At 42.8% G+C, this 27,817-nt stretch overlaps 1 protein-coding gene across 3 annotated transcripts in view; it reads right to left on the bottom strand.

Moving 5' to 3' along the window:
- Positions 1-3,848: 3,848 nt before the first annotated feature.
- The window catches only part of LOC307180462 (pyruvate dehydrogenase E1 component subunit alpha, somatic form, mitochondrial), a 34,941-nt gene continuing 10,972 nt past the window's right edge, over positions 3,849-27,817 (bottom strand). For all 3 annotated transcript variants that reach the window (XM_079910755.1, XM_079910754.1, XM_079910753.1), the window contains 10 exons: positions 15,908-15,967; positions 15,162-15,335; positions 14,242-14,368; positions 13,451-13,542; positions 12,528-12,620; positions 11,557-11,712; positions 11,228-11,299; positions 8,888-8,955; positions 7,629-7,737; positions 3,849-7,120 (listed from right to left, as the gene is read on the bottom strand). In XM_079910755.1, coding sequence (XP_079766881.1) covers positions 6,956-7,120; positions 7,629-7,737; positions 8,888-8,955; positions 11,228-11,299; positions 11,557-11,712; positions 12,528-12,620; positions 13,451-13,542; positions 14,242-14,368; positions 15,162-15,254 — 975 coding nt within the window. In that variant the 5' untranslated portion in view covers positions 15,255-15,335; positions 15,908-15,967 and the 3' untranslated portion in view covers positions 3,849-6,955. The remainder of the gene's footprint in view (positions 7,121-7,628; positions 7,738-8,887; positions 8,956-11,227; positions 11,300-11,556; positions 11,713-12,527; positions 12,621-13,450; positions 13,543-14,241; positions 14,369-15,161; positions 15,336-15,907; positions 15,968-27,817) is intronic.

The following is a 27,817-nucleotide window of genomic DNA, read 5'->3' as shown; positions in this document are numbered from 1 at the left end:
GGCTCCCCTGGCGGCTGCAGCACCCGAGTCTGCAGAGGCAGGTGCGGTGGCCCCCAGGCTGGCCCAGTGGCGTCGCCTCCTGGCAGCCACACTCTCGAGCCCTGCTCCCGCACACTGGCCCAGGGTTGGTCTGTATGACCGTCAGCACACAGCGGAAGCCGTGGTCTGTCACTGCTGAGACTGGGTCATAAAGGCACTAGGCTTTTTCCCGTCTGTTGGGTCACAGTGGCTCTGGGAGAAGCCGGCTGCCGCAGGCGAGCAGCCCTGTGGGGAGGCCCACGTGGAGCCCGCAGCCAAGCCAGGGAGCTGGGAACGGCTCCTCCCGTCTCAGATGACTGCAGCCCAGCCCACAGTCTCACCAGAGACCCTGAGCCCCAAACCCCCGGCTCAGCTGCTTCTGGATTCCTAAGCCACAGAAACTGGGAAGTAATAAAGGTTTGCTGTGTTGAGCCACCAAGTTTTGTACAGAAACAGGACAGATGTCTGCTACAGTGAGAAAAGATTGGGAACACGGCACCCCAGTGAGCGAGGAGAGGTCCCCTTGACTTGCCCGCCCTCCCCCTCAGCAGCTTGGCAACCTCTGTTTTATATCTCCGCCGGGCATCATTAAGGGTCAGGACCATGATTCCCGTGGCCTAAACTGCACATTTCCGAGCACTGTACGACAGAGGCGTGATTACCACACTTTTCATGTCGCACCACAGGGAGAAAACAGTGCTGCTTATGCAGCTCGGTGGAATCAATGGGCCAGGCGGCTCTTACACCAACCTGGGCCTCCGCGGGACTTCCAGCCTCCACTGAAGGCAAGCAGATTGGTATCTTGGCATCCCTGTAGCTCATCTGTGGCACCCCATTGGGTGTTCTGTGCTGGATGACCTTTAGAGGACTTTGCAAGTCATTCTCACCCCAGGTTCCTCATCTGGACCACAGAACACAGAACATGATGGGAGTGACTATCTTCTCCATTCTGCCAGAGAGAGTACATAACTCCTATTCTAGGAGTATAAGAGAGAAGTTAATTCATTACATACAATGGATGCTTTGGGATATCAGGGTTTCATCCTCACGGAGGCCAAGCAAGGCTGGAGGGTAACTGGAATTGCAAATACGTCCTAGCATTTTCTGAAAGAATGGAATCATGACATTTTAGAGCTGGAGGTAGCTTTAGTAATGGCTAGTTCAGGTTTCTTGTTCGCAAATGAACAAACTAAAGCCCAGAGAGGTTAAGTAATTTGTCTGAGATCACACAGCTAGTTGGTGGCAGAGCTGAGACCAGAACTCAGAATTCCTGACTTTTAGCCTAAAATCCCACATGTTAGACTTTTAATAAAGAGCAAGTGAATAAATGCATGAAGAAAACCTCAGGTTTCCTGGATTTATACTGTCTGCAATTTACTTTCACAGAATTCTGCATAAATGAAGTGCTATAAGTGTGTCTGTAAATTAACTTTAGTCTCCTCTACCAGAGGGGCAGTCAGTTAACCTGTGAATCACCCTAATCAGGGAGCCACGCTGCAGGTTAGGTGATTAACATTCGAAGGACCCTGATAAGGATTCCATGTTTTAGAGGACCTGCAAATATCCTATCTCCATCTGCACCAGAGCTTAATAATTCACCTAAAAAGTGTAAGGAATACTTTTTAATTGGTGAAATGAGTGGTGTTCAAAACATGTGATTAGCTAAAATGATGAGGAACCCACCCCTTGCATGAACGGAGGATAAGCGTCTGAAAAGCCAGAGGGCTAACACCTTTGGACTAGCGGTCTTGTGTTCGCCTCTTACGGAGACTCTGTTGTCTCATTGGCTCTGCCATGGATCAACACGTCAGGAAGGAGCTTGTTATAGTGCCTAAAAAACAGAGCAGGGGGCTTCCCTGGTGGCGCAGTGGTTGGGAGTCCGCCTGCTGATGCAGGGGACACGGGTTCGTGCCCCGGTCCGGGAGGATCCCACATGCCGCGGAGCGGCTGGGCCCGTGAGCCATGGCCGCTGAGCCTGCGCGTCCGGAGCCTGTGCTCCGCGATGAGAGAGGCCACAGCAGTGAGAGGCCCGCGTACAGGAAAAAAAAAAAAAAAAAAAAAAAACCAGAGCAGGCCCTTGCCTGCTTCTAGGAACAGGCTGTAGGGCAGGATTTGTGCCTGCATATGAATAAATGATTTTGACAGATTTCTGTCTGCAGCTTCTTTCATTGTAATATAATGGTGAAGTTGTGGAGAAGGAAATTGACAAACCGTCTTCCTACTTCACTTGTGGGAAGCTGCCACATTTATCCTAACAACCTGGCAATGCTGAAGGCCTAAATTCATTCATTCATCCAACAGATATGTAGGGAAAGCCTATTCTATTAGGATTGGGGGATACAGAAAACAGACAGAATTCATCCCACATTGTAAAGTGGCTTAGATAAGTTTGCAAAAACTGGTATCAAAAGCAACTGGTAGATTTAGTCAACAGGTATCCTGAGGTCTTTGGAAAGACTCAGGAGAGCAAAGGTTTCCAATCCCTACAGATCTTCAGAACGGAAACAATTCTAGAAATTATACAGGAAAAAAAAATCCCAGTTATGTGTGAAACTAACATTTAAGGAGTGGGTATTTCAGTGGTTCTCAAAGTGCAGTCCCAGATAAATAGCATCAACATAAACTGGGAAACTTGTTAGAAATGCAAATCCCCACACCCTATCCCAAACCTCCTGAATAAGAAACTCTGAGCATGGGGACATGAAATTTTTGTTTTAAAAAGTTCTCCAGGTGATTCGGATGCCAAGTTGGAGGACCACTGCCCTACTTTGTAACAAAGAACAAATTCCACTAGGTGGCACTCTTTCACAAGAATATAAAAGCTTTTTTTTTCCTGCAGCTGCTGGATAATCCTGCCAGATAACACTTTAACATGAGAAATTGAAAACGTATCTGTTCTGCAATTGCAGGAAAATTCTACTGAGCGGCACCCTAACTTCAGCAATAAAACTGTTTTGCAATTACATGGTATTTCCACCAGATGGCGTTCTGGGGTGCCACCTGGTGGAATTATCATTTAAGTGCAGAACACGTATTTCTTTTTTTCCCTATTACAGGTTCACCCCGCTATCTGAAGGTAAAGTTCCTATGAAACATTTTGTAAGCAGAAATGGGGAAAAGCAAAGACAATCCCCACTTTCTAAAAGTTAGAGTTATGCCACTTTAACGAAAGACCAACATTAGTACAGTCAGTAATGCCTTTTTTGTGTGTGTGGGTAAAAGCAAAAATCCTCTTCAGGTTTCTTTTGCTTACTGAAAATTATGTACTAATGTAGGTCTTTCATAAAAGCAAAGTGGTGTAAAAATAACTTTCAGAAAGCGGAAGATACCTGCAGTAAGAAAAACATGTTCTGCAATTGCACGATAATTCCACTCGGTGGCACTCTTACCTGAGAAATATGAAAATTTTATCTGCAATTGCAGGAAAATTCCACCCAATGACATTCTAACCAGAATAATAAGAAGAACATATCTGTGTGCAATTACATAAAAACTCGACGTGCTGACACTCTTAACTGAGTAATAAGAAAAGTATATCCTCTGCAAATACATGATAAAACCACTGGGTAGCGCTGTAACATAAAAATAAAAATTCATTCTGCAATTACATAAAAACTCCACACGATGGCACTCTAACATAAGAAATAGAAAAAGAGCTGGCGTTGTGATTCCCGACGTTGTCCACTAGATGGCACTCTAACACAACAAATAGATAAAATTGGCTTTCTGGTGAACGGAATTCTTTTGTCTTTTAAGCAAACAAGATTATGACATAGGTGACAATAAACATAGGATTTATTTACTTAGTAAATTAAAGTGTAAATAAAAATTTAGTACATATCTTTTCAAGTGCTTTGGGCATATCTTAATTATAGTGCTTGTTTTTTGCTTTTTAATTACTTGTTTGTACCTTCTTCCCACCGTTAGTAGGTCCTCAAGGGCAGAGACCAAATATCTAACTTTTCTACCTTTCCAGCCTCTCCTACAGTAGCTGGTGCGTAATAGGAATTCAATAAATATTTATTAAATGAAAGACTGAATCAAACTGAGAGGCCAGGGAACAAGGAGGGAAGAAAACATAAATAGAATAAAAATCTAGATTCTTTGAGCTCTATTCCCAGGGCTTCTTCATCCTGCAGTTGGACAGGTAGAGTGAAATGTAGAAGAAAATGTAATTGAGACAGAAATGACAGAAATGATGTTCATTTTAATGCCTTCCAAGGGTGAGAGTTTTTTTTAAGTTAGTGAATTAAAAGAAGAAAAATCAGCAAAGATTACTTGGATAAAATTCAGTGAGAAAACTTTATTTTTAAATAGGCTAACAGCCTATCAAAATGGTTTTGATTGAGTTTTCAATAGCTGTCGAAACTATTTCAGTCATGTAAATGCTCTGGAAGTTGGTTTTTGAATTAAGTGTTGGCGTTTTTCACCCAGAGGAGCTTGGGAAAGCTTCCTGTTAGGGTCCCCTCAGGATTCACCCTCCTGAGAGCACTTCCTGCTTTGCCCCAAGTCTGTGCCGGATCAGCAGCCATGGGAGGAAGAGGTAAGGGCCTTCCAAACTGCTGATCAGACACAGAAATCCAGAGTGGCCTCAGGAAATGTGGCCATATTTGCCTTCCTGCCCTCCCGCCAACTCTTTCAGGCCTTAATGACGGCTTCCTCCTCTCTGAGCTCCCCTCACCCCATCCAAACCGGCTCATGCAGCCGTCACCGTCACCGTCAGGACTTTCAGTGCCACAGCCCTAAGGCTATTTCTAACCCAGAACAAATCTTCTGTCCCATCTGACTTCTTTTTCTTTTTTAATAAATTTATTTATTTTTGGCTGTGTTGGGTCTTTGTTTCCGTGTGAGGGCTTTCTCTAGTTGTGGCAAGCGGGGGCCACTCTTCATCGCGGTGCGTGGGCCTCTCACTATCGCGGCCTCTCTTGTTGTGGAGCTCAGGCTCTAGACACGCAGGCTCAGTAGTTGTGGCTCACGGGCCCAGCTGCTCCGCGGCATGTGGGATCTTCCCGGACCAGGGCACGAACCTGTGTCCCCCGCATCAGCAGGCGGACTCTCAACCACTGTGTCACCAGGGAAGCCCCTGTAATTAGGCTTTTAAGTAAAGCAGTAGAAAACAAAGTGGTGGTAACGTAACTTTCCCCCCTTCATTAACTCCCTTTTCTATAGCTCAGTCAGGAAAAAAACTACCAACCTCACTCCAAACTCTGGAGTTTTTCAAGGTTAAAGTTGGGGAAAAGCTGAGAGGGGGCAGAAGCTAAAGGCCCAGTAGAAAAAGTCAAGAGACAGGCCTGGCTGGGAGTGGAGTGAAGCGAGACATGAGATGCTAGTGGGCTACTACACCCAAAGCCTTCTTTCTTTAACTTGCACCCTGCCTTCTCATCCCCACGTCATCTTAAATAGTCTGCTCTGCACAGATGCAGCAGCACTCCTGTACAGTACCTCTCAGGCCATGTCCCACTCCTGCTAAGGCACAAGTGTCACCTCCATATGTGAAGAGAACATATTCCTGTTTTAGTTAAGTAAGTTTTCAAGTTAGGGACTGCATTTTTAAGACTAGACAACAAATCTAGACAAGTCTGGAAGGATATACTATAGCTTTTGCCATAAGGGCTCCTAAAGAAGTATTCTGCTGTGTTGCTTTGAAGTTGTCTTCTCTTACGACTCTCTAAAGACGACTCCTGTTTGTTTCGTAGTGGTGGTCTCCTCTGCAGGCTCTGGACTGCAGTCTCCCAGTACAGAAGACAGGCTCAGGGGGCCCCGGCAACCCAAGATGAGGCTTAATCAATCAGCTAAGCCAGGGGACACAGGGAGCAAAGAGCTGACAACATACACACGAATTCTGCTGCACTTACGCAAGGAAAACACCACTTGTTCAATGAACAATTTAAGAACTTGAAGTTTTAAAGAATGATGGAAAAAATTTTTAACCTTTTATTTATCAACATGTTTTCAAGGTGAGTAGAACTTGTATGTATTGTGAAAACAATGATTGTAAAACCTGGTCTTGACATCCCAGAGTATTAGGGAATCCTTAAAAATGAATTTTAATTTACTTCAATGGAAAAATATCTGCTGGAAAGGTGAAACAACAGGTGTTTAAAATAACAAAAAGGCTGGGAATCACTGTTTTAGATCACACATTCCATACATTACTATTAACTGGAATTGCACTTAAAATTCAAAAAAGATAAAATTGATAAGAATATGCCTTGTATTTAATGCCTTGTATTTAATGTTTGATATGACTGTAAATAGAAAACTATTAAGAAAATAGCTTCATATTTATACTTAATGTATAAATGGAGAAAACTAACTTATTTGGCCTTTAAAATGAAGTAGTCTTATTTAAAAATCGAATTGTCCTTCCACCCCTGCCTGGTTATAATAAATACTGTGTTTTATTAAGGAGAAATGATGGTTCAGTGTGAACAGGCTTCAGCACCGACATGCACACAAATGGGGGCATGTGTGCACGTTAGGGTACACCAGGTAAGCTGCTGGGCACTGGGAGGGACGGGACAATGATCGCCCCACAAAAAGGTGGCAGAGTTGGACAGGCATATAAGGAATTGTTTCTCCTTTTAGTAACTAAAAAAGTATTTGTTAAACGAGTATACAACTAAACCAAATAGAACTATTTTAAAGAAGTAATTTGAAGTAGGGTTAAGCAAACTCTTATTACCTATTTTAGACCTATATAACTAAAATAATCTTTATAATAAGATCCATACTATCCTTAAGATATAACATTAAAAGACGTTGTATCTTTTAATGCAACACTGTACAAACCACATGCAATTACACTATCTATCTATCTATCTAACTAAATCTACACTTTCTTTCTATGGGTTTTTTCCTCCTTAACAAAGTAGAGAACCCAAAGCATTCCTTACAGTTGCTGCTGAATACCCAACTAAAGGTGTACCATCTTGCATTAACTGATGGACTTAAACTTGATCCACTGGTTTGCACCCCGGACTTCAAAAGGCGGATCGCTGCAGTAGATGTGATAGCCGAGTTCTTCCAAAGGTGGTTCAGGGTCAGCTGTAGCAAACTGGGCAGCATCCTCAATTTCTTTTCTCACGTCAACATCAATTTCCTAAAAATCAATCAGATTACAGTTCAAGAGATGTTTTGAATAGACAGCAGCTTAGGTACCAACTTGTTCTACTGGGAACCTCTTGCTAGTTGTTAACTCTCTACTAGTACTGGCAGTATACCTATTATTATTGAAAATGTTAGGTTAACCATGACACAACAATCCACGAAGGGGGATTCTGGAGGACAGATACCAACATTAAGACATATACCCTGGCGAGGGAACATGAATGAATTAAAAATCTACAGTATATTTTTAGGAAAGCAGAACGGATGGTGGAGGAGGTTAATGTCCTGTGAAAAATATTGCATTGGCCAAAAAGTTCTACATCGGGGTTTTCCCACAACATGGCTCGGAAAATTTTTGGCCAACCGAATACAGTATGTACTTTCCCACTTACTTACCTAGTTTACCGAGTGGCAGCTTCTTGTGTAGAGAAAAACTGCTCAAAAAGGAGAGCCAACCTTCAAAGGCAGACTTACTTTTAAACCATCAAGAGTCACTGTACCTTTAGTTCTTCAACACTGGCCAGATTGCTGTTCACCATCCTATCCTTGAGAAGCATGATAGGGTCACTCTTACTTCTAACTTCCTGAATTTCTTCTCGTGTACGGTAACTAGAGGGAGGGAAACAGAGTTACAAGTAGATAAGAACAGTGCCGGCACAGCAGAGACAGTCTGGGAAACACAGCAGTCTGTTTCTGAGACGAAGGAGCACATCAGTACTCACGTCACCGTAAGAAGGGCAGAATTATATACTTGCAAAATACAAGAACTCATCCTAATATTCTGTAAGGAAGAGCTGCTCTGTCTTTATAGAAAACTCTACAATGGCAATTCACCTGGCTTCTCTGGCATTCTGACAACAGGCGCCAAGTTTCTATTTGCTACTTGATCTAGAGGTCGGGCGTGAAGGTAGTGGTGGAGGCAGGGGAGATGGTTTTCTGTGGTGATAGCTATAACCTTTGAGGCAGCAGAAGGCTAAGCACAAAAAAAATGTGCCTTGCCTTTCCTCCCTTAAGACCACAGAGCAGTGTGGCTGGCAAGAACTTGGAGAGGAGGTTTTCCGATTCTTGATTGTACAACTGACCCTTGTCCTACAGCACTTGAAATAACACTAAAAGCAAAGAAAGACTCTACCATTTTTTTAAGAACAGAATTACACCAAGTACTTTCTTCCATGTAAGCTGCTCTTCATAACATTTTCCCTTAGGCCTTCATTCTATACTCAAAGACTTATTACGGCTTACTTTGACTAAATCTACTCTTACTTATGCCACACTCCGGGACTGCAGCATTACATGCCAGAGTTGCCAGGTGACAAAACTCCTTTTTTTTTGACTGATTTATTTCAACATATGGAATATCCCACGTGCTACTTGGTCTTGCTCCATTCCAGCCAGAAGAGGAATACGCCATGAGAATCTGGGGTAATGCCTACAAAAGGTAAATGCCCCCAAGTATCCTACTCTACCATCAGTCCTGTTTTATGCAACAATTCCTCTCTGCAATTGTTTTCTTATTGGTGCTCATGCTAACTAGCATGTACACACTAGAGGAATTTTCAGAATGCTTTCTATATTGGAACCAATTTATTGGAAGGCACGCCTTTCAGGCTCAGACTAACTACTAAATCAATGCATGAAGCCAACTGGTGTCTGGCTTCAAAAGCAAACACACACTGAAATGCTTTGCTTTTTCATCTAAGTAGCACCATTCAAAGCCCATCCACTTCGGACACCACACTCAGTTTTCCCATGACCATACCTGACTCCAGGATCACTCATGCTGTGCCCATGGTAACGGTAAGTCTGCAGCTCCATCAGTATGGGCCCCTAAAACAGAACCCAGTGGAGGTAAGGTGAAACAATGGCCACAGCCTCAAATGTACGTCCTTTCAGGATCAAATACCTTCATCAGATCTGAGTTAAGAATTTCTTCTTAGTTGATTCTCATTTCTATTACCTATTTATTGCATGTTTCATTCTCATTTTTTTTTTTTTTTTTTTTGCGGTACTCGGGCCTCTCACTGCTGTGGCCTCATCCCGTTGCAGAGCACAGGCTCAGCGGCCATGGCTCACAGGCCCAGCCGCTCCGCGGCATGTGGGATCCTCCCGGACCGGGACACGAACCTGCGTCCCCTGCACCGGCAGGTGGACTCTCAACCACTGTGCCACCAGGGAAGCCCCATCCTCCTTATTTTTAACAGGAACTTATTAATAAAAGCCACCCCCCCCCCGCAGCATATTTTGAATCAAAAAGGCAGACAATTCTTTATGTAATGTCAATGGGTTCTATTTCACCAGAATTGCATTTGATATATAATTCTTTAAGCACAGCATAGATTTAATTAAGAAAAGCCTATCAGAAAGCGGGGATGGCATTTATCTTCACGGTTAATATGCTAGTCTTTCTGCCCACCCCCCTCCCCCCCAGTCACAGGGGAAATCATCTGTAAGCATTCTGATCAAGGCTAGAGAAAAACACTAACATAAACCTTAACAACGTAAGATGAAAAGCAAACCTCTAGTCCTCTCGTCCTTCTCCACTTCCCAGCACACATGAAGAGAGGCTGGATAGGTGACTTTCTACGTCACACCCACTTCGTGCAGTGTTTCGTAGGGGACAGCAACCAATCCTGCTTCACAGAGATCTAGCTACTGTGTAACAGAAAGTTGGTAGGTGCTGATCCTGCGACTGGGAGAGCCCGGCTACCACGAGGTAGCTTGCTCATGCTACACCAGCCCCCTTTTAGAAAACAACTTTGAACAGAGGGGATGGGGTGGATCTAGGCTCCTTGGGCAGTTTGGTGTAGTAGTTAAAAGAGGGCGGGAGATGGAATCCAAGTGCTTGGGTTCCAGTTCTGGCTGTACTCTATAGTAGCTACATACCTCAGTTTCTTCATCTACAAAACAATTAACCCAGCTCAGAGGTGCGCCGATTAAAAAAGGTAATACCTAAGTGCTTAGCACATTGCCTGACCTATCATCTCTCAATAACTGTCACCTATTGATTGTTAATCATCCCGTAGCCATTTGGAAGCACGGCTGGTTAGGCTAAGGGGATGGTGATAAAGGGGTTTTTCCAGACCCTCCCCTAATTCCAAGATCAGGCTTTGGTCAGGCTGAGAAAGTCAACACACTACAAACTACTGATCCTGTTTCCACATACTGTTGGATGCCACATATTCTTTCAGGAACTGGGAGAGGGGGGGATGATGATACCCACCACCCAGGGCGTGGACCCCTAGTCTCAGAGTCCTGATACAGACCAGTGAGCCCACTGCCACCAACCTGCCATCTCAGTCATCTCATTTTTTTCTTGTTCGGTTCAACCGTTCTACAGCTCCCTCCCCTCTTCACCCTCTCTTCCATTTTCATCACTGCCAGCCCAATCTTATTTGCACTACTGCCCAAACACGCACGTGAGGGAAGTCACTGAAGGGTAAACCTCAGGGGCCTGCTTTCTGGGCTGTGAAACACTGATTTAGGGAGAAGAACATCTTTCCACCAGCTCAGATGGCATGTAAGCCTCTTTTTAGGCCAATCTCACTGTTCCCTTCTCCCTCCACTGCTATAACTGGAAGGGTCAAGCTTCTTAGGACTGAAACAGCAAGACTAAGACTACATAATTTAAACATATTATTTGATTTACAAAAGACAAACTTATACTGGATGCCTATTTTACATAAGCAAAGTTCTGTGCAGGGCACTGCAGGAGTCCCCAGTCTGTTCACTCAAGGGGCTTATGATTGATGGCGGGGGGCAGGGGGGTGGAAGAGTTAGAAGCACATAATTAACCAAACCAAAAGGCAAAACAGATTGTCACAATGAAGACAGAGGCAGAATGCTGAGGGAGCACTGCAAGGAAAGATTTACCCCAAATGGGGCAAACATGGAATGTTTCCCAAGACGTGAGCTATCAAGACCATGTTATTTATATGAAGGGACCCGATTCGCTTAACTGGACCCAGCTTCTATCTTTTACACCTCAATTAGCAGCTACTCCTACATTGCTACAATAGACACAGGGGGCATTCTTTTAACTTTAAGACAGATAAATGTCATTAGAAATCTCTAGCCTAGAGGCCTACAAGAAAAATCTTACCTTTCCAGCTCTACAATAGGCAGCTGCAAACCTTGTGGCCTCCCGGACACACAGGATATCCATTCCATCTACCTATTAATAAATGGGAAAGATTAAATAAACACAACATTGTAAATCAACTATACGTCAATAAAATTTTAAAAATAAAAAGGAAAGGGGCAGAGCATAAATCCAACTGCCTAAAACCATTTTCATCTTACATGACCTGTTCATCCACTAAGAAAACAGAACTCTTTGATCTCTCTGAGATCTTCAAGGGCACTTGACAGAGTGCCTGGGCCCCGCAGGTCCTGAGGGTGTAGCTCCAGCTCTACAACAGGTGTCCTTACCCTCAGCCCAGGAATGAAGTCGCCTCTCTTGTAGTAATCAGTGCTGGCTGCTGCTCTCTCCACAGATGTTCCCATCCCATAGCGGTTATTCTCACAGATGAAAATACAAGGCAATTTCCACAAAGCCGCCATATTGTAAGCTTCGAATATCTGACCCTGGAAGTATGTATAAAAGTTCAAGTGGTTTCATTTTGCTGTTTTTCTCTAGACTTCATCATCCACAACAGCTGCTGCTCTACCCAGCAGAGAAAGCTTCCATAGGATGAAACGCCTCACCCACAACTAAGCTTCTGAAGCAAAGGAGTGTGTGCGCTTGGGGGGGAGCGGGGCACAGCGCAGCAAACCATCACCTCTTTTGCCGCTAAGGAAGTGACAAACCAAGTACTACTACTTGCTTCTGTAGGGCCAAGGCAGCAGCGGAGAATACAACGGGAAAAGATGGACATGTAAGAATGTACTACGGCTGCCTAGTTGTGTGCTTCATTATAAATTCTATGAGACCCTCTGGATGACCAGAGTGAACCGGTGTCTGAGAATCGGCATCCAGAGCAGGGCCTGGCAGGGTGTCAGCCACGGACCGGTGATTACTCAGACCACGACAGAAGAGCGAGAGGAGTCTGACAGCGCCTTGGCATTCAGGGGAATGAGTCTGTACATTACGGTACTGGTTTAAGAACTGGTTTGCCAAGGATTAAAATGTAAATCAGTCCTTCCCCACAGAGTCTGTGGAGCACTGAGGTAGAGCAAAGGTGAGCGTACTCTTAGGAGTACACCTATATAAAGCGCTTGTGAAACAATGCCAGGATGTAAATCTCTAATGTGGCCACAAAACCAAATTCTAGCTTGCCAGATAAATGGCCATTTCAACTAGTAAGCAATATACTACTTCACCACAAACTGAACTATGAATATTCAACACTTTGGACATAACACTGTAATCATTATTGCAATGTTAAGAGACACATACTCACCTGATTAGCAGCGCCATCACCATACAAAGTCAAACAGATTTCATCTTTTCCGTTATACTTACAGGCCAGAGCAATCCCAGCTCCCAGGGGCACCTAATATTAAGGACAACCAAGAAAGGAACCACAGAAATCCGTGAGGGAAGAAGTTAATGCTCTGAATGTTAACTCCTGACCAGAATGTGAGATAGAAATGACACTGTCCCTACCCCAACCCTGTCTCTGCTTACCCTACCCCCAATATTATAAACAAACTAGCAAAGTAACACGAATAACTACTATCGTATTCTATGTCAACCATTTAGCAATAACATTTATGCATTCAGAGATTCAACTGCTAATCCTGAAAAGCCAAAAAAAGAAAAAGAAACCAAGGATTAAAAAAAATACCAAAAACAAACCAAAAAACCCAGATGCTAGAACCGTAATATATTAGAAAGTAAACCGAACAATCTAGATACGATCTTCTGCTGTTCCTTGTCCATTATTTACTAACTGATGAGAACAAGGAGGACGGCATAACCACAGAAGCTGGCTTTAGATTCAAACTAGGCCCTTAAGATCCTGACCACCTGCTTCTCCTGGTCTGGTACCAGTGCCAGCACTGTCTACAGCAGGGAGAGAGGTGTGGCCAAGAGGATGTGACAAAGCAATTAAATATCAATTAAACGGCAAAGGTATAGTTCTACTGCTAGAGGCTCTTGCTTACTTATAAAACATAACAAGTACCTAAAAGGAAACATTTTAAATCACTGTACAAATCTATTTATTAAATGATAGGGTATGACGCAAGAGGTCATTTAAAGCACACCGTGCCCCCCAAGTACTGAAGTACTTCAGAGGGAAGTTGTCTGGGGTACAGAATATTGCACAGATGTGGGCCAGGGCCAAATCCAGAAAATCATACAATGCTAGTCCTCAACTACCTGAGCTCCCACGATGCCATTGCCCCCGTAGAAGTTCTTGGCGTACATATGCATCGATCCTCCTTTTCCTTTAGCACAACCTCCTCTTCGTCCTAGAAGTGGCACCACACAAACATGACACATCAAAAACCAAATATGTAAAACAAACAAAAACACACCCAGAGTATTTACGTAGAGGCTCAACCATTAGAACTCAGAAACCGATTCAACTACATAAGCACCTGTCCCTCTATGCAAATACCTAGACAAGTCCTCCTTGTCTCCTGGCCCTTTTATAATGAAGATCAGGCCAGTCCCATGTCCTTGACCTTTCCAACTTTTTCAGCTCTCTAATCACTGAGTTTTCTTCAGATGTTAGTGTGGTCCCCTAGACTTTTTTTTTTTTTTTTTTTTGGCCAGTGACAAACATCTGATTTCTCCTACACTCGCATAAGAGTCAAGGGGGACAAAGGGACTGTTGAGAAGATTCTACCCAATGAATTTCTACCCAATGAAATACTTATACTCAATTTACTTTCTTTGCTAGATTTCTATTGGCATGCTTGAGTGATAAACACTATTCTGATTTTATAGAGCTGACCTTTACCTGAGAGGCCAGACAACCTCAAAAAATGGTCAGTTTACTCAAAAGCACAATAGAGGTACCAGAGCACCAAAAGGGAGAGGTTTTTTTGGTTTCAGCTTTTTTTTTTTAACCCTCAAAAAGGTTTCAATGTTAACTTATAAACGGTTAGCATCTTAATAGGAGATCTGAAAACTTAATTTCCCCTTTTTGTAAATTAATAGCAAACCTGTAAGCTCTGCGAGAATTGCTCGGACAGAAAGCCCACGAGTAAACGTAAAGCCGTGAGCCCGATATGCTGTGATCAGATGGTCTGTGGGGTTTATGCCGGCCTCCAGGCCCACACAACAAGCTTCCTGCATTCAAGGAAGAAGTGGCAATGAGTCAGTACAGTACACCATTTCTAGTTAAAAGGTTTCCTACACTATTATGAAATATTTGGCCCAGTAGAACTCTTCATTAATAACAGCAAGTACCTCTACTTTACACCAGAAACAGAGTAGAGGGTAAGGCCCAAGCCAGAGCCATAAACTGGCAATGCACAGATACGTTTCTTTTAAGCCTGTATGGTGATGTGAAAAAATTCTGAATCAAATGTGAACATTAAAATATTGGGGAATTTCACATGAAAATAGAGACGTCTGTCTTCTCTCGAAGACATCAGCAACAGGAAGCATTAGCCCCGTATTTCCACATGGCACCAACTGGCTGGACTACCAGCCAGTTATGACTACCCCTGCGGGTGGGCCCCGTCTGTTCCACTTCACCACTAGTCCCTGTCACCTTTCTCGATACTTCATACAGCTGGCAGCCTTCACTCATGTATTCTACCTAACTGGTCCCTGGTAGGCATTTGATTTCACAAACCTTGGCCTAAACCTACAAAACAAAAAACAAAACGAAAACCCGTCCCCCAAAAGTATACTCAGTACAGGTGATCATAATGCTATAAAGGCACAGGAAGTCAGCAATATGATACATGAGTCAATTCTTTAGCATAAGCTTCCTAGCAGGTCTCAGCATTCTCATGTTTATTCTAAAATACCAGCCTCAAATCCTTCAGACAGATAAAGCAGGGTAAAAGCCGATAAACACACACCATACTTCAATTCCTAAGTAACACAGTTTTACTACAAAACTACCACCCACCTGACCATCACACAAGTGACAGAAACCACGAATAATTTTCTGTTTATATAGCTGATCTGCTTTTAACTCCATTCGACGAACAGTCTGCATCATCCTGTAGTATTTGAGCCCATCCTCCCTGGTGAGCACCGTAGTGACAGGAGGGCCCTCTTCCAGCCGGTGAAGATCACATTTCTGAAATGGAATCAGACAGTTATCTCTCAGTCACTACAATGTAAACACTGCCAACCCACTCTAAGATCTAACTCGAAATATTTAAATCGAAAACCAGCAAATACTGAACTTGAAAACCAGCAGGCGAGCACATCAGAAATGCTGCATATTGCTTCTGATTCCTTCATAAAACTGACTGTGCAATGAGATGGGGTTTTGGAGAAAGGAAGTCTTTCTAAGACGACTTTCACTGAAAACCCCTAGAAGTCAACTGAGTTACAGGTTGAAAGACAAACTTTCAAACAAGCATTCTAAGAATCTTCTTATTCAAACATGTTACCAAACCACATTTCAAGTCTTAGAGTAGGTCTTCAATCTTTTTAGCTTGCTCTCCTGCTCCAAACTACCAAAAACCTGCTACATAAAAGGAGTAAATTCTAGTTTTTGCTAACTTCTCTGAATCTTCGATTCTAGAACATTTGGAATAAAATGGTGAAAAACATGAATATCAAAATGCTGTACTGCAGACGTAAAACTATATATCAAAGTGTACCTGTGGAAAAAAATTTAACACGAAGCAAAACACCTCTTACCTTAATTTCAAATGTAGCATCATTTGCAAAATTACGGGATGCCACCAGCACTCTGCTTGCCTTGAAAGATCAAAATATACAAGTATATCAGTGCTTTTTATTGTCGGTTATTTTTGAGTTATTATTCTTATTAATCAGTTATCAGGATGCAGTCCTAGAACTCTAAGAGCCCTAACACATTCATGGGCTTATCTTCCATTCTGTTCACTGTGTTGGGATCTTGTCCTCCAAAAGGAATCCATGCTTTGGCCAAAGAAACATGATGGTACCCCCATCGAAAGGCAAACTGCAGAAACCCGTCTATATAGTCACTTTGTTTTCAAAGAAATTACAGTGAAAATGTAATGAAGTTAATGGCCAAATCGAAGAGACCAGATAATCTGTGGGGTATGTTTATGCTATTCTTAGTCATAACCACATACGTTGAGCAAGCTAATGCTTTACTTTCAGAATAGTTCTTCAAATAAAACTATGATTCAACTCCTATTTCAGGCAAATCACTTCTCTATGAAACGGTACTATAAGAAAAATATTTTAAACTACACAAAGCATGAGATAAGACACCTTAGTGAGAAATGTACAAGACAAAAGAAAAGATACTTAGCATTCCCTGACTTAAAAAAAACAAAAGATTTGAGGGATGTTTTATGATTCGAAGAGCACCAGAAGGAAGATGTTCTCTACAACTCCCTTCCTTTTTTTTTTTTTTTTTTTGAAATAATAAATGCTTCTCGAGAGGACAGACAGCAGAAGCAAGAACAACTACAATCCTGCAGCCTGTGGAACAAAAACCACATCCACAGAAAGAAAGACAAGATGAAAAGGCAGAGGGCTATATGCCAGATGAAGAAACAACATAAAACCCCAGAAAAACAACTACATGAAGTGGAGATAGGCAACCTTCCAGAAAAAGAATTCAGAATAATGATAGTGAAGATGATCCAGGACCTCGGGAAAAGAATGCAGGCGAACATAGAGAAGATGCAAGAAGTGTTTAACAAAGACCTAGAAGTATTACAGAACAAACAAACAGAGATAAACAATACAATAACTGAAATGAAGACAACACTAGAAAGAATCAATAGCAGAATAACTGAGGCAGAAGAACGGATAAGTGACCTGGAAGACAGAATGGTGGAATTCACGGCTGCGGAACAGACTAAAGAAAAAAGAACGAAAAGAAATGAAGACAGCCTAACAGACCTCTGGGACAACATGAAACATGACAACATTCACATTATAAGGGTCCCAGAAGGAGAAGAGAGAGAAAGAACCAGAGAAAATATTTGAAGAGATTATAGTTGAAAACTTCCCTAACATGGGAAAGGAAATAGCCACCCAAGTCCAGGAATCGCAGACAGTCCCATACAGGATAAACCCAAGGAGAAACACGCCGAGACACATACTAATCAAATTGGCAAAAATTAAAGACAAAGAAAAATTACTGAAAGCAGCAAGGGAAAAACAACAAATAACATACAAGGGAACTCCCGTAAGGTTAACAGCTGATTTCTCAGCAGAAGCTCTACAAGCCAGAAGGAGTGCAATGACATATTTAAAGTGATGAAAGGGAAGAACCTACAACCAAGATTACTCTACCCGGCAAGGATCTCATTCAGATTCGGTGGAGAAATCAAAAGCTTTACAGACAAGCAAAAGCTAAGAGAATTCAGGACCACCAAAAAGCTCTACAACACATGCTAAAGGAACTTCTCTAAGTGGGAAACACACGGGAAGAAAAGGACCTACAAAAACAAACCCAAAACAATTAAGAAAATGGTCATAGGCACATACATATCCATAATTACCTTAAACATGAATGGATTAAATGCTCCCACCAAGAGACACAGGCTTGCTGAATGGATACAAAAACAAGACCCATATATGTGCTGGCTACAAGAGACTCACTTCACACCTAGGGACAAATACAGACTGAAAGTGACAGGATGGAAAAAGATATTCCATGCAAATGGAAACCAAAAGAAAGCTGGAGTAGCAATTCTCATATCAGACAAAATAGACTTTAAAATAATATTACAAGAGACAAGGAAGGACACTACATAATGATCAAGGGATCAATCCAAGAAAAATATATAACAATTATAAATATACATGCACCCAACATAGGAGCACCTCAATACATAAGGCAACTGCTAACAGCTATAAAAGAGGAAATCGACAGGAACACAACAGTGGGGGACTTTAACACCTCACACCAATGGACAGATCATCCAAAATGAAAATAAATAAGGAAACAGCTTTAAATGACACAATACACCAGATAGATTTAATTGATATTTATAGGACATTCCATCCAAAAATAGCAGATTACACTTTCTTCTCAAGTGCGCAAGGAACATTCTCCAGGACAGATCACATCTTGGGTCACAAGTCCAGCCTCAGCAGATTTAAGAAAACTGAAATCATATCAAGCATCTTTTCTGACCACAACACTATGAGACTAGAAATGAATTCCAGGGAAAAAAACGTAAGTAACACAAACACATGGAGGCTAAACAAGACGTTACTAAAAAACCAAGAGATCACTGAAGAAATCAAACAGGAAATCAAAAAATACCTAGAGACAAATGACAATGAAAAACACGGTGATCCAAAACCTATGGGATGCAGCAAAAGCATTTCTAAAAGGGAAGTTTATAGCTATACAAGCCTACCTCAAGAAACAAGAAAAAATCTCAAATAAACAATCTAACCGTACACCTATAGGAACTAGAGAAAGAGGAACAAACAAAACCCAAAGTTAGCAGAAGGAAAGAAATCATAAAGATCAGAGCAGAAATAAATAAAATAGAAACAAAGAAAACAATTGCAAAGATCAATAAAACTAAAAGCTCGTTCTTTGAGAAGATAAACAACACTGATAAACCATTAGCCAGACTCATCAAGAAAAAGAGGGAGAGGACTCAAATCAATAAAATTAGAAATGAAAAACAAGAAGTTACAACAGACACTGCAGAAATACAAAGCATCCTAAGAGACTACTACAAGCAACTCTATGCCAATAAAATGGACAACCTGGAAGAAATGGACAAATTCTTAGAAAGGTATAACCTTCCAAGACTGAACCAGGAAGGAATAGAAAATATGAACAGACCAATCACAAGTAATGAAATTGAAACTGTGATTAAAAATCTTCCAACAAACAAAAGTCCAGGACCAGATGGCTTTACAGGTGAATTCTATCAAACATTCAGAGAAGAGCTAACACCCATCCTTCTCAAACTCTTCGAAAACATTGCCGAGGAAGGAACACTCCCAAACTCATTCTATGAGGCCACCATCACCCTGATACCAAAACCAGACAGGGATACTACAAAAAAAGAAAATTACTGACCAATATCACTGATGAATATAGATGCAAAGATCCTCAACAAAATACTAGCAAATAGGATCCAACAACACATTAAAAGGATCATACACAGCAAAAAAACAAACAAAAACAAAAACAAAAAACTCTCCAGAAAGTAGGCATAGAGGGAACCTACCTCAACATAATAAAGGCCATATATGACAAACCCACAGCAAACATCATTCTCAGTGGTGAAAAACTGAAAGCATTTCCTCTAAGATCAGGAACAAGACAAGGATGTCCATTCTCACCACCATTATTCAACATAGTTTTGGAAGTCCTAGCCACAGCAATCAGAAAAGAAAAAGAAAGAAAACAAATACAAATTGGAAAAGAAGAAGTAAAACTGTCACTGTCTGCAGATGACATGATACTATACATAGAGAATCCTAAAGATGCTACCAGAAAACTACTAGAGCTAATCAATGAATCTGGCAAAGTAGCAGGATACAAAATTAATGCACAGCAATCTCTTGCATTCCTATACACTAATGATGAAAAATATGAAAGAGAAATTAAGGAAACACTCCCATTTACCATTGCAACAAAAGGACGAAAATACCTAAGAATAAACCTACCTAGGCAGACAAAAGACCTGTATGCAGAAAATTATAAGACACTGATGAAAGAAATTAAAAATGACACCAACAGATGGAGAGATATACCATGTTCTTGGATTGGAAGAATCAATATTGTGAAAATGACTATACTACCCAAAGCAATCTACAGATTCAATGCAATCCCTATCAAATTACCAATGGCATTTTTTAAGAGCTAGAACAAAAAATCTTAAAATTTGTATGGAGACACTAAAGATCCTGAATAGCCAAAGCAGTCTTGAGGGAAAAAAACGGAGCTGGCGGAATCAGACTCCCTGACTTCAGACTATACTACAAAGCTACAGTAATCAAGACAATATGGTACTGGCACAAAAACAGAAACAGAGATCAATGGAACAAGATAGAAAGCCCAGAGATAAACCCACACACCTATGGTCAATTAATCTACAACAAAGGAGGCAAGGATATACAATGGAGAAAAGATAGTCTCTTCGATAAGTGGTGCTGGGAAAACTGGACTGCTACATGTAAAAGAATGAAATCAGAACACTCCCTAACACCATACACACAAAAAAAACTCAAAATGGATTAGAGACCTAAATGTAACACTGGACACTATAAAACTCTTAGAGGAAAACATAGGAAGAACACTCTCTGACATAAATCACAGCAAGATCGTTTTTGATCCACCTCCTAGAGTAATGGAAATAAAAACAAAAATAAACAAATGGGACCTAATGAAACCTCAAAGCTTTTGCACAGCAAAGGAAACCACAAACAAGATGAAAAGACAACCCGCAGAATGGGAGAAAATATTTGCAAATGAATCAACAAAGGATTAATCTCCAAAATATATAAAAAGCTCATGCAGCTCAATATTAAAGAAACACACAACCCAACCCAAAAATGGACAGAAAACCTAAATAGACATTTCTCCAAAGAAGACATACACATGGCCAAGAAGCACATGAAAAGCTGCTCAACCTCACTAATTATTAGAGAAAGGCAAATCAGAACTACAATGAGGTATCACCTCACACCAGTTAGAATGGGCATCATCAGAAAATCTACAAACAACAAATGCTGGAGAGGGTGTGGAGAAAAGGGAACTCTCTTGCACTGTTGGTGGGAATGTAAATTGATACAGCCACTATGGAGAAAAGTATGCAGGATCCTTAAAAAACTAAAAATAGGGCTTCCCTGGTGGTGCAGTGGTTGAGAGTCTGCCTGCCGATGCAGGGGACGCAGGTTCGTGCCCTGGTCTGGGAAGATCCCACATGCCACGGAGCGGCTGGGCCCGTGAGCCATGGCCGCTGAGCCTGCGCGTCCGGAGCCTGTGCTCCGCAACGGGAGAGGCCACAACAGTGAGAGGCCCGCGTACCGCAAAAAAAAAAAACTCAAAATACAATTACCATATGATCCAGCAATCCCAGTACTGGGCGTATACCCAGAGGAAACCATAATTCTGAAACACACATGCACCCCAGTGTTCATTGCAGCACTATTTACAATAGCCAGGTCATGGAAGCAACCTAAATGCCCATCAACAGACGAATGGATAAAGAAGTTGTGATACATATATACAACGGAGTATTACTCAGCCATAATAAGGAATGAAATTGGGTCATTTGTTGAGACGTGGATGGATCTAGAGACTGTCATACAGAGTGAAGTAAGTCAGAAAGAGAAAAACAAGTATTGTACATTAACACATGTTATGTGGAACCTAGAAAAATGATACAGATGAACCGGTTTGCAGGGCAGAAGTTGAGACACAGATGTAGAGAACAAACGTATGGACACCAAGGGGGGAAAGCCGCGGTGGGGTGGGGATGGTGGTGTGATGAATTGGGTGATTGGGATTCACAGGTATACACTGATGTGTATAAAACTGATGACTAATTAAGAACCTGCTGTATAAATAAAATTCAAAATTTTTAAAAAATAAAATAAAAGCTTCTCATTTATTACTGGGAAAAAACCAGATTAGCCAGCTGTTTTTTCAGTGGGTGAAATTCTGACAAAAATGCCTCTGAGGTTGATCTGTTGTTAGATCAAGCAAGGTGACCTATGTGCAACTTGGACCATTGCTTGGGCTCAAAACAGATCTCGGAGCTGGTGTCATTGACTCATGCCATTTGGTATGCAGATTGGTGGCATCTGTGTTTTAACCTCAATTCCTATTGCTACAGAATTCCTATTCTGAGGCTTAGAGGGGCAGGCCTCTGACTGCACTGTTGCCATCTGAGTTGAGGGGGTGGGACCTGCAATGAGTTTTCAGTGAAGCTTTTCTCTCGGTGCTGATGAGATTCATGCTACCTGAGTTGCCCAAAGCCATAGAGCACTTAACTGTTGGGGCTGGGGTACAAACCCAGCAAATCTGGCTCCAAGGTCTGTGTCACCTCACCTTAAGCACCTCACCCCCACGAGCTGCCTCCTCAAACCCGCACGGCCGCCGAAGAATCCCAGTGCTCCCTTTTTTTTTTTTTTGGCCACGCCGCACAGCATGTGGGATCTTAGTTCCCCAACCAGGGATCAAACCTGCGCCCCCTGCATTGGAAGCGCAGAATCTTAACCATTGAACCGCCATGGAAATCCCCAGTGCTCCCTTGTTCATGATCAGGTGGCTGTCACTGTTTGATGGGGGGAAGGGGTGCGGGTAAAGAGCTGCCAGAAATGTTTCCTTTTCACTCTGCTCACAGCAATAGTACTCTGTGTGATGGCTAAGGTCCAGGTTAGACCACAAACATTTAATCAGTTAGGAGGACTGTACTACTTTAGCCACATTCTGCCACGTCACGCATACGTAAACCAATATGACTTCTTCTCATGCAGACTTGAAGAGCATTCTTCAGACCCCACAAAAAGTACTTTTGATATGTTCATACAGTGTGTTACCTTACCATCCAACCTGTAGCAATGGTCTTGATCTTGGTGAGAAGGGGTAAGGTTGATCTGCTAAGTGTACAAGCCAACAGGCAGAAAGCTATTATCTAGTGATCTCTTCACCCATCAATATACCATTATCCAATAAAGCCAACAAAAACCATGACATTGCTGGAGAAAAAAAGTTGAACTGCTAGAGACAAATGCTTCAGTTAAGTTAGAGATTGAGAGAGTCCAATACATCTAAGAATAAGTGAAAAAAATTGAGAAATTTGGGAAGAAGAAAAGTTGAGAAGTATGAGGTGACAAACAAAACGTTATGTTCGGCAATCATGAAATGGATATGTTATTTTTGACAGTTAAATGGTTTTGGGGGGCTAGAAATATATATATCTTGTCTTGAAAAATAAATCTCCAGATACAACTACAGAAACTGCATTTTGGAGACTGAAAACTAACGACCAAACCAGTCAAGCAACAGTAACCAAGAAAAGGAAAAATTCTCTTTCTCCATCCTAAATTCCTAACAAGAAACAATGACAGTTCTACATAATAAAGAGCAAGAAGGTAAGGTCAAAGATTTTGACTGTCAGAAAGCTACTTAGATACTTTCTCCCATTTCATTACTATGAATCTCAAAAATAGTAAGATTCACTGATACAATGGGTGAAAGGAGCCACATTAAGCGAAAGTTAAGCTAAAAGTCGTATCAGAAGTTGGGGGGGGGGGCCTTTCTCACCTTCTGAGATGGCCCACACTCTGTGGAGTCTGTTTCTCTCTAAATAAATCCACTTCTTACCTATCACTTTGTCTCTCACTGAATTCTTTCTGCGATGAGACATCAAGAACCTGAGCTTTGGGGCTTCCCCGGTGGTAGAGTGGTTAGGAATCTGCCTGCCAGTGCAGGGGACACGGGTTCGAGCCCTGGCCCGGGAAGATCCCACATGCCACGAGAAACTAAGCCCATGCGCCACAACTACTGAGCCTGTGCTCTAGAGCCCACGAGCCACAACTACTGAGCCCGTGTGCCACAACTACTGAAGCCCGTGCGCCTAGAGCCCGTGCTCCGCAACAAGAGAAGCCACCGCAGTGAGAAGCCCGCGCACCACAACGAAGAGTAGCCCCCGCTCGCTGCAACTGGAGAAAGCCCACGCGCAGCAACGAAGACCCAACGCAGCCAAAAGTAATAAACAAATAAAATAAATAAAAATAAAACAAAACAAAACAAAAAAAAAGAAGTGTGAGGGAGATTTGGATCAAGATGGTGGAGGAGTAGGACGTGGAGCTCACCTTCTCCCACAAGTATCAATACACCAAAAATACATCTACGTGTGGAAGGGTTCTCACAGAACATCTACTGAGCTCTGCCAGAAGACCTCAGACACCCAAGAGGGCAAGAAAATCTCCACATAACTGGGCAGGACAAAAGAAAAAAAAAGAGAGAAGGCAATCAGTACGGGACCTGCGCCCCTGGGAGGGAGCTGTGAAAAAGAAAACGTTTCCACACCCTGAGAAGTCCCCTCACTGGTAGAGATATCACCCAGGACAGAGGTGGAGCTTCGGAACCTCGGAGGAGCGTGCAGCAACTGGTCTGCGGAAAGCAAAGCAGAGAGAGACCTACACAGACGGTTGGTACCACGACCTTGCACTCCCCAGCTTGAGAAGCTCCTCCACTGGGCTGGGCAAGGGCTGGGTGCTGAGGTTTGGGCTTCGGAGGTCAGACCCAGGGAGAGGACTGGAGTTGGCTACGTGGAGACGACAGCCTGCGGGGGCTGGAGTGTGGTGCACTATAACTGAGGGAATACGGGAAGAAGCTTGGGCCCTTCAGAAAGGCAAGGGGCCATTGTTGGGGGGTGCACGAAGAGAGAGGTGGGACCGCCATAGGAGCTTCTTTCTCCGTGCGCGCACTCTCAGGCAGCAGGGCACCACCTACACGAGCTCCGGGGGGCGGACTCGAGCCGCCACTGCCATCTCCGACTCCAGAGGCGGATGCAGACCACTGCAGCTGCCAAGGGTCCCGTGACTGGGCACCCACCACTGCCCCCACCCTCCCCGGGAGCACACGCGGGCCACGCACCTGCACATCCCCTATCAAGGGGATAACGACCAGCACACGCAGAGGAAAGAGACGGCAAGAATCCAAACCAAAAACAGCCCTCATGCCAAAAAAATATTCAACCCACACAAACTACGCAGGGAGGCACCTGCATTTAAGTAGCCCTCCAAGACTACAGTAGATAACTGTTTCTCCTAAATTCAGAGAGTAAAAAAAATATAAGCAAAATGAAGAAGCAGAGGAACTACTCTCAGTTAAAAGACCAAGAAAATTCCCCTGAAGGAACAAACAATGAAACTAGGGTTTCAGTCTAGTAGATACCAAGTTCAAAAAGGAGATAATGAAAATACTGAAGGACTTAAGAAAGGCTATCGACAGAAATGCAGAGTACTGTAAAAAGAAACTAGAAACTAGAAAGAGGAGCCAAGAAAAATTAGAAACTTCATTTGCTGAGACGAAAGCTGAGCTAAAGGCAATGAATAGCAGAATGAATAATGCAGAAGAAAGAATAAGTGACCTCGAAAGTAGAAGAGTGGAAATTACCCAATCAAAACAGCAGACAGAAAGGCAAGTGAAAAAAAATGAAAGCAATATAAGAGACCTATGGGATAATATAAAGTGTGCCAATCTACACATAATAGGGATTCCAGAAGGAGAAGAAAGAGAAAAGGGGATTGAAAATGTACTTGAAGAAATTATGACTGAAAACTTCCCAAGCCTAAAGAAGGAAGCAGATATCCAGATACAGGAAGCACAGAGGGTCCCAACAAGATGAACCAAACAGACCTACACCAAGACATTTCATTATAATAAAATGGCAAAAGTTAAAGAGAGGATTTTAAAGGCAGCAAGTGAAAAACAACGTGTTAGTTACAAGGGAATCCCCATAAGGCTATCGGCTGATTTCTCTACAGAAATGCTGCAGGCCAGAAGGGAGTGGCAAAATATATTCAAGCCTTGAAAGGGAAACATCTGCAACCTAGAATACGCTACCCAGCAAGATGATCATTTAGAATAGGAGAAGAAATAAAGAATTTCTCAGACACGCAAAAACTAAAAGAATTCAGCAATACTAAACCTACCCTAAAAGAAATACTCCAAGTTCTTCTCTATATAGAAAAGAAGATATAGGAAGGAGGAAGTCACAACTGGAAAGTAAATCACTTAAATTAGCCACTATACAGATCAAAACAAAAACAAAAAAACCTATTTGTGAAAGTGATGATAAACACAAGGAACAGCAGAAGGATAAACATGAAGATGTCATCAAAACGACATCAAGGGCTTCCCTGGTGGCGCAGTGGTTGAGAGTCCGCCTGCCGATGCAGGGGACGCGGGTTCGTGCCCCGGTCCGGGAACATCCCACATGCCGCGGAGCGGCTAGGCCCGTGAGCCATGGCCGCTGAGCCTGCGCGTCCGGAGCCTGTGCTCCGCAGCGGGAGAGGCCACAACAGTGAGGGGCCAACGTATGGGGGAAAAAAAAAAAAAAAAGGGGAGGGGGGCTTCCCTGGTGGCGCAGTGGTTGAGAGTCCGCCTGCCGATGCAGGGGACACGGGTTCGTGCCCCGGTCCGGGAAGATCCCACATGCCGCGGAGCGGCTGGGCCCGTGAGCCATGGCCGCTGAGCCTGCGCGTCCGGAGCCTGTGCTCCGCAACGGGAGAGGCCACAGCAGTGAGAGGCCCGCGTACCGCAAAAAAAAAAAAAAAAAAAAAAAAAAAACATCAAAATCATAAGATGTGGGGAAGGAGAGTGACAAAATGTGCATTTGTTTTTTTAGAATGCATTTGAGCCTATATGACTACCAGTCTAAAGCAAACAGATACAGGAAGGGGTTCACATATTTGAAAAACAGGGCAACTGCAAGTCAAAAACATACAATAGATTCACAAAAACCAGAAAGAAAACACAAGCATAAAATAAAAGGAAATCCTCAAACCACAAAAAGAAAGGAACAAAGAGGAAACATAGAATAAACTGGAAAACAAGGTTTAAAATGGCAATGAATACATACGTATCAATAATTATCTTAAATGTCAGTAATGCTCCAATCAAAAGACACAGAGTGGCAGACTGGATTAAAAAAAAACCAAGAGCCTAAAATATGCTGCCTACAAGACACCCACTTTAGGGCAAAGGACACACAAAGATTGAAAGTGAGGGAATGCAAACGGAAATGACAAGAAAGCAGGGGTTGCAATACTCATATCAGACAAAATAGACTTTAAAACAAATAGCATAAAGAAAGATAAAGAACACTATATAATGATTTTACACCCGTCAACATATATGAACCTAATATAGGAGCACCCAAATACATAAAACAAATACTAACAGACATAAAGGGAGAAATTGACCGGAATACAGTACTGGTAGGAGCCTTTAACACCCCACTCACATCAATGGACAGAACTTCCATACAGAGAATCAATAAGGCAACAGAGATCCTAAATGATAATAACAATGTTTAACACAGGTAGCACCTACTATGTACCACGCGCTACCGGGAAAGGTTTACATATTTGTCACTCGTTTAAGCCTCACCGTCCCTCATCCTCATTTAAAAAAAAAAAAAAAACACAACCCCACGGGTAAGTACTCTCATCTCCATGTTAGAGATGAGCAAACTGAGCACGGGGATCTTGAAGAAAAAACAAAAACCTCTTACTCAAGGTCACAGGGCTAGTAACTGGTGAAACTGAAGTGTGAATGGAGCCACTCTGTCTCCGGGTTCCCGGTCAAGAGGAAGATTTAAAATGAGTGGGCTGGGAAGAGGCGGTCAACTCGAGACTCGAGGAATCCCAAAGCCCCCTTCTCTGAGGTAAACGAACGGGCCCTTCCAGAGCGCACCGACCAGGCCGGCACCGGGAGCCGCGCCTGACCTCCACACGGACCTTGTAAAGCTCCCCCTCCCTCAGTCGGCGCCCGAGGGCCGAGCCACCGCTCCCCTCGCGGCCAGGAGCGGAGCGCACGACGTGGACGCAGGACAAAGGCCCGCGGCTCCACAAGGCCCGGCCCGCCCGGCCCACTCAGCCCGCTCG

This window comes from Stenella coeruleoalba (assembly GCF_951394435.1).
Source record: "Stenella coeruleoalba genome assembly, chromosome: X".
NCBI lineage: Eukaryota > Metazoa > Chordata > Mammalia > Artiodactyla > Delphinidae > Stenella > Stenella coeruleoalba.
Note: the sequence above shows the minus strand (reverse complement) of the source record. Positions and strands in the feature narration are given on the sequence as shown.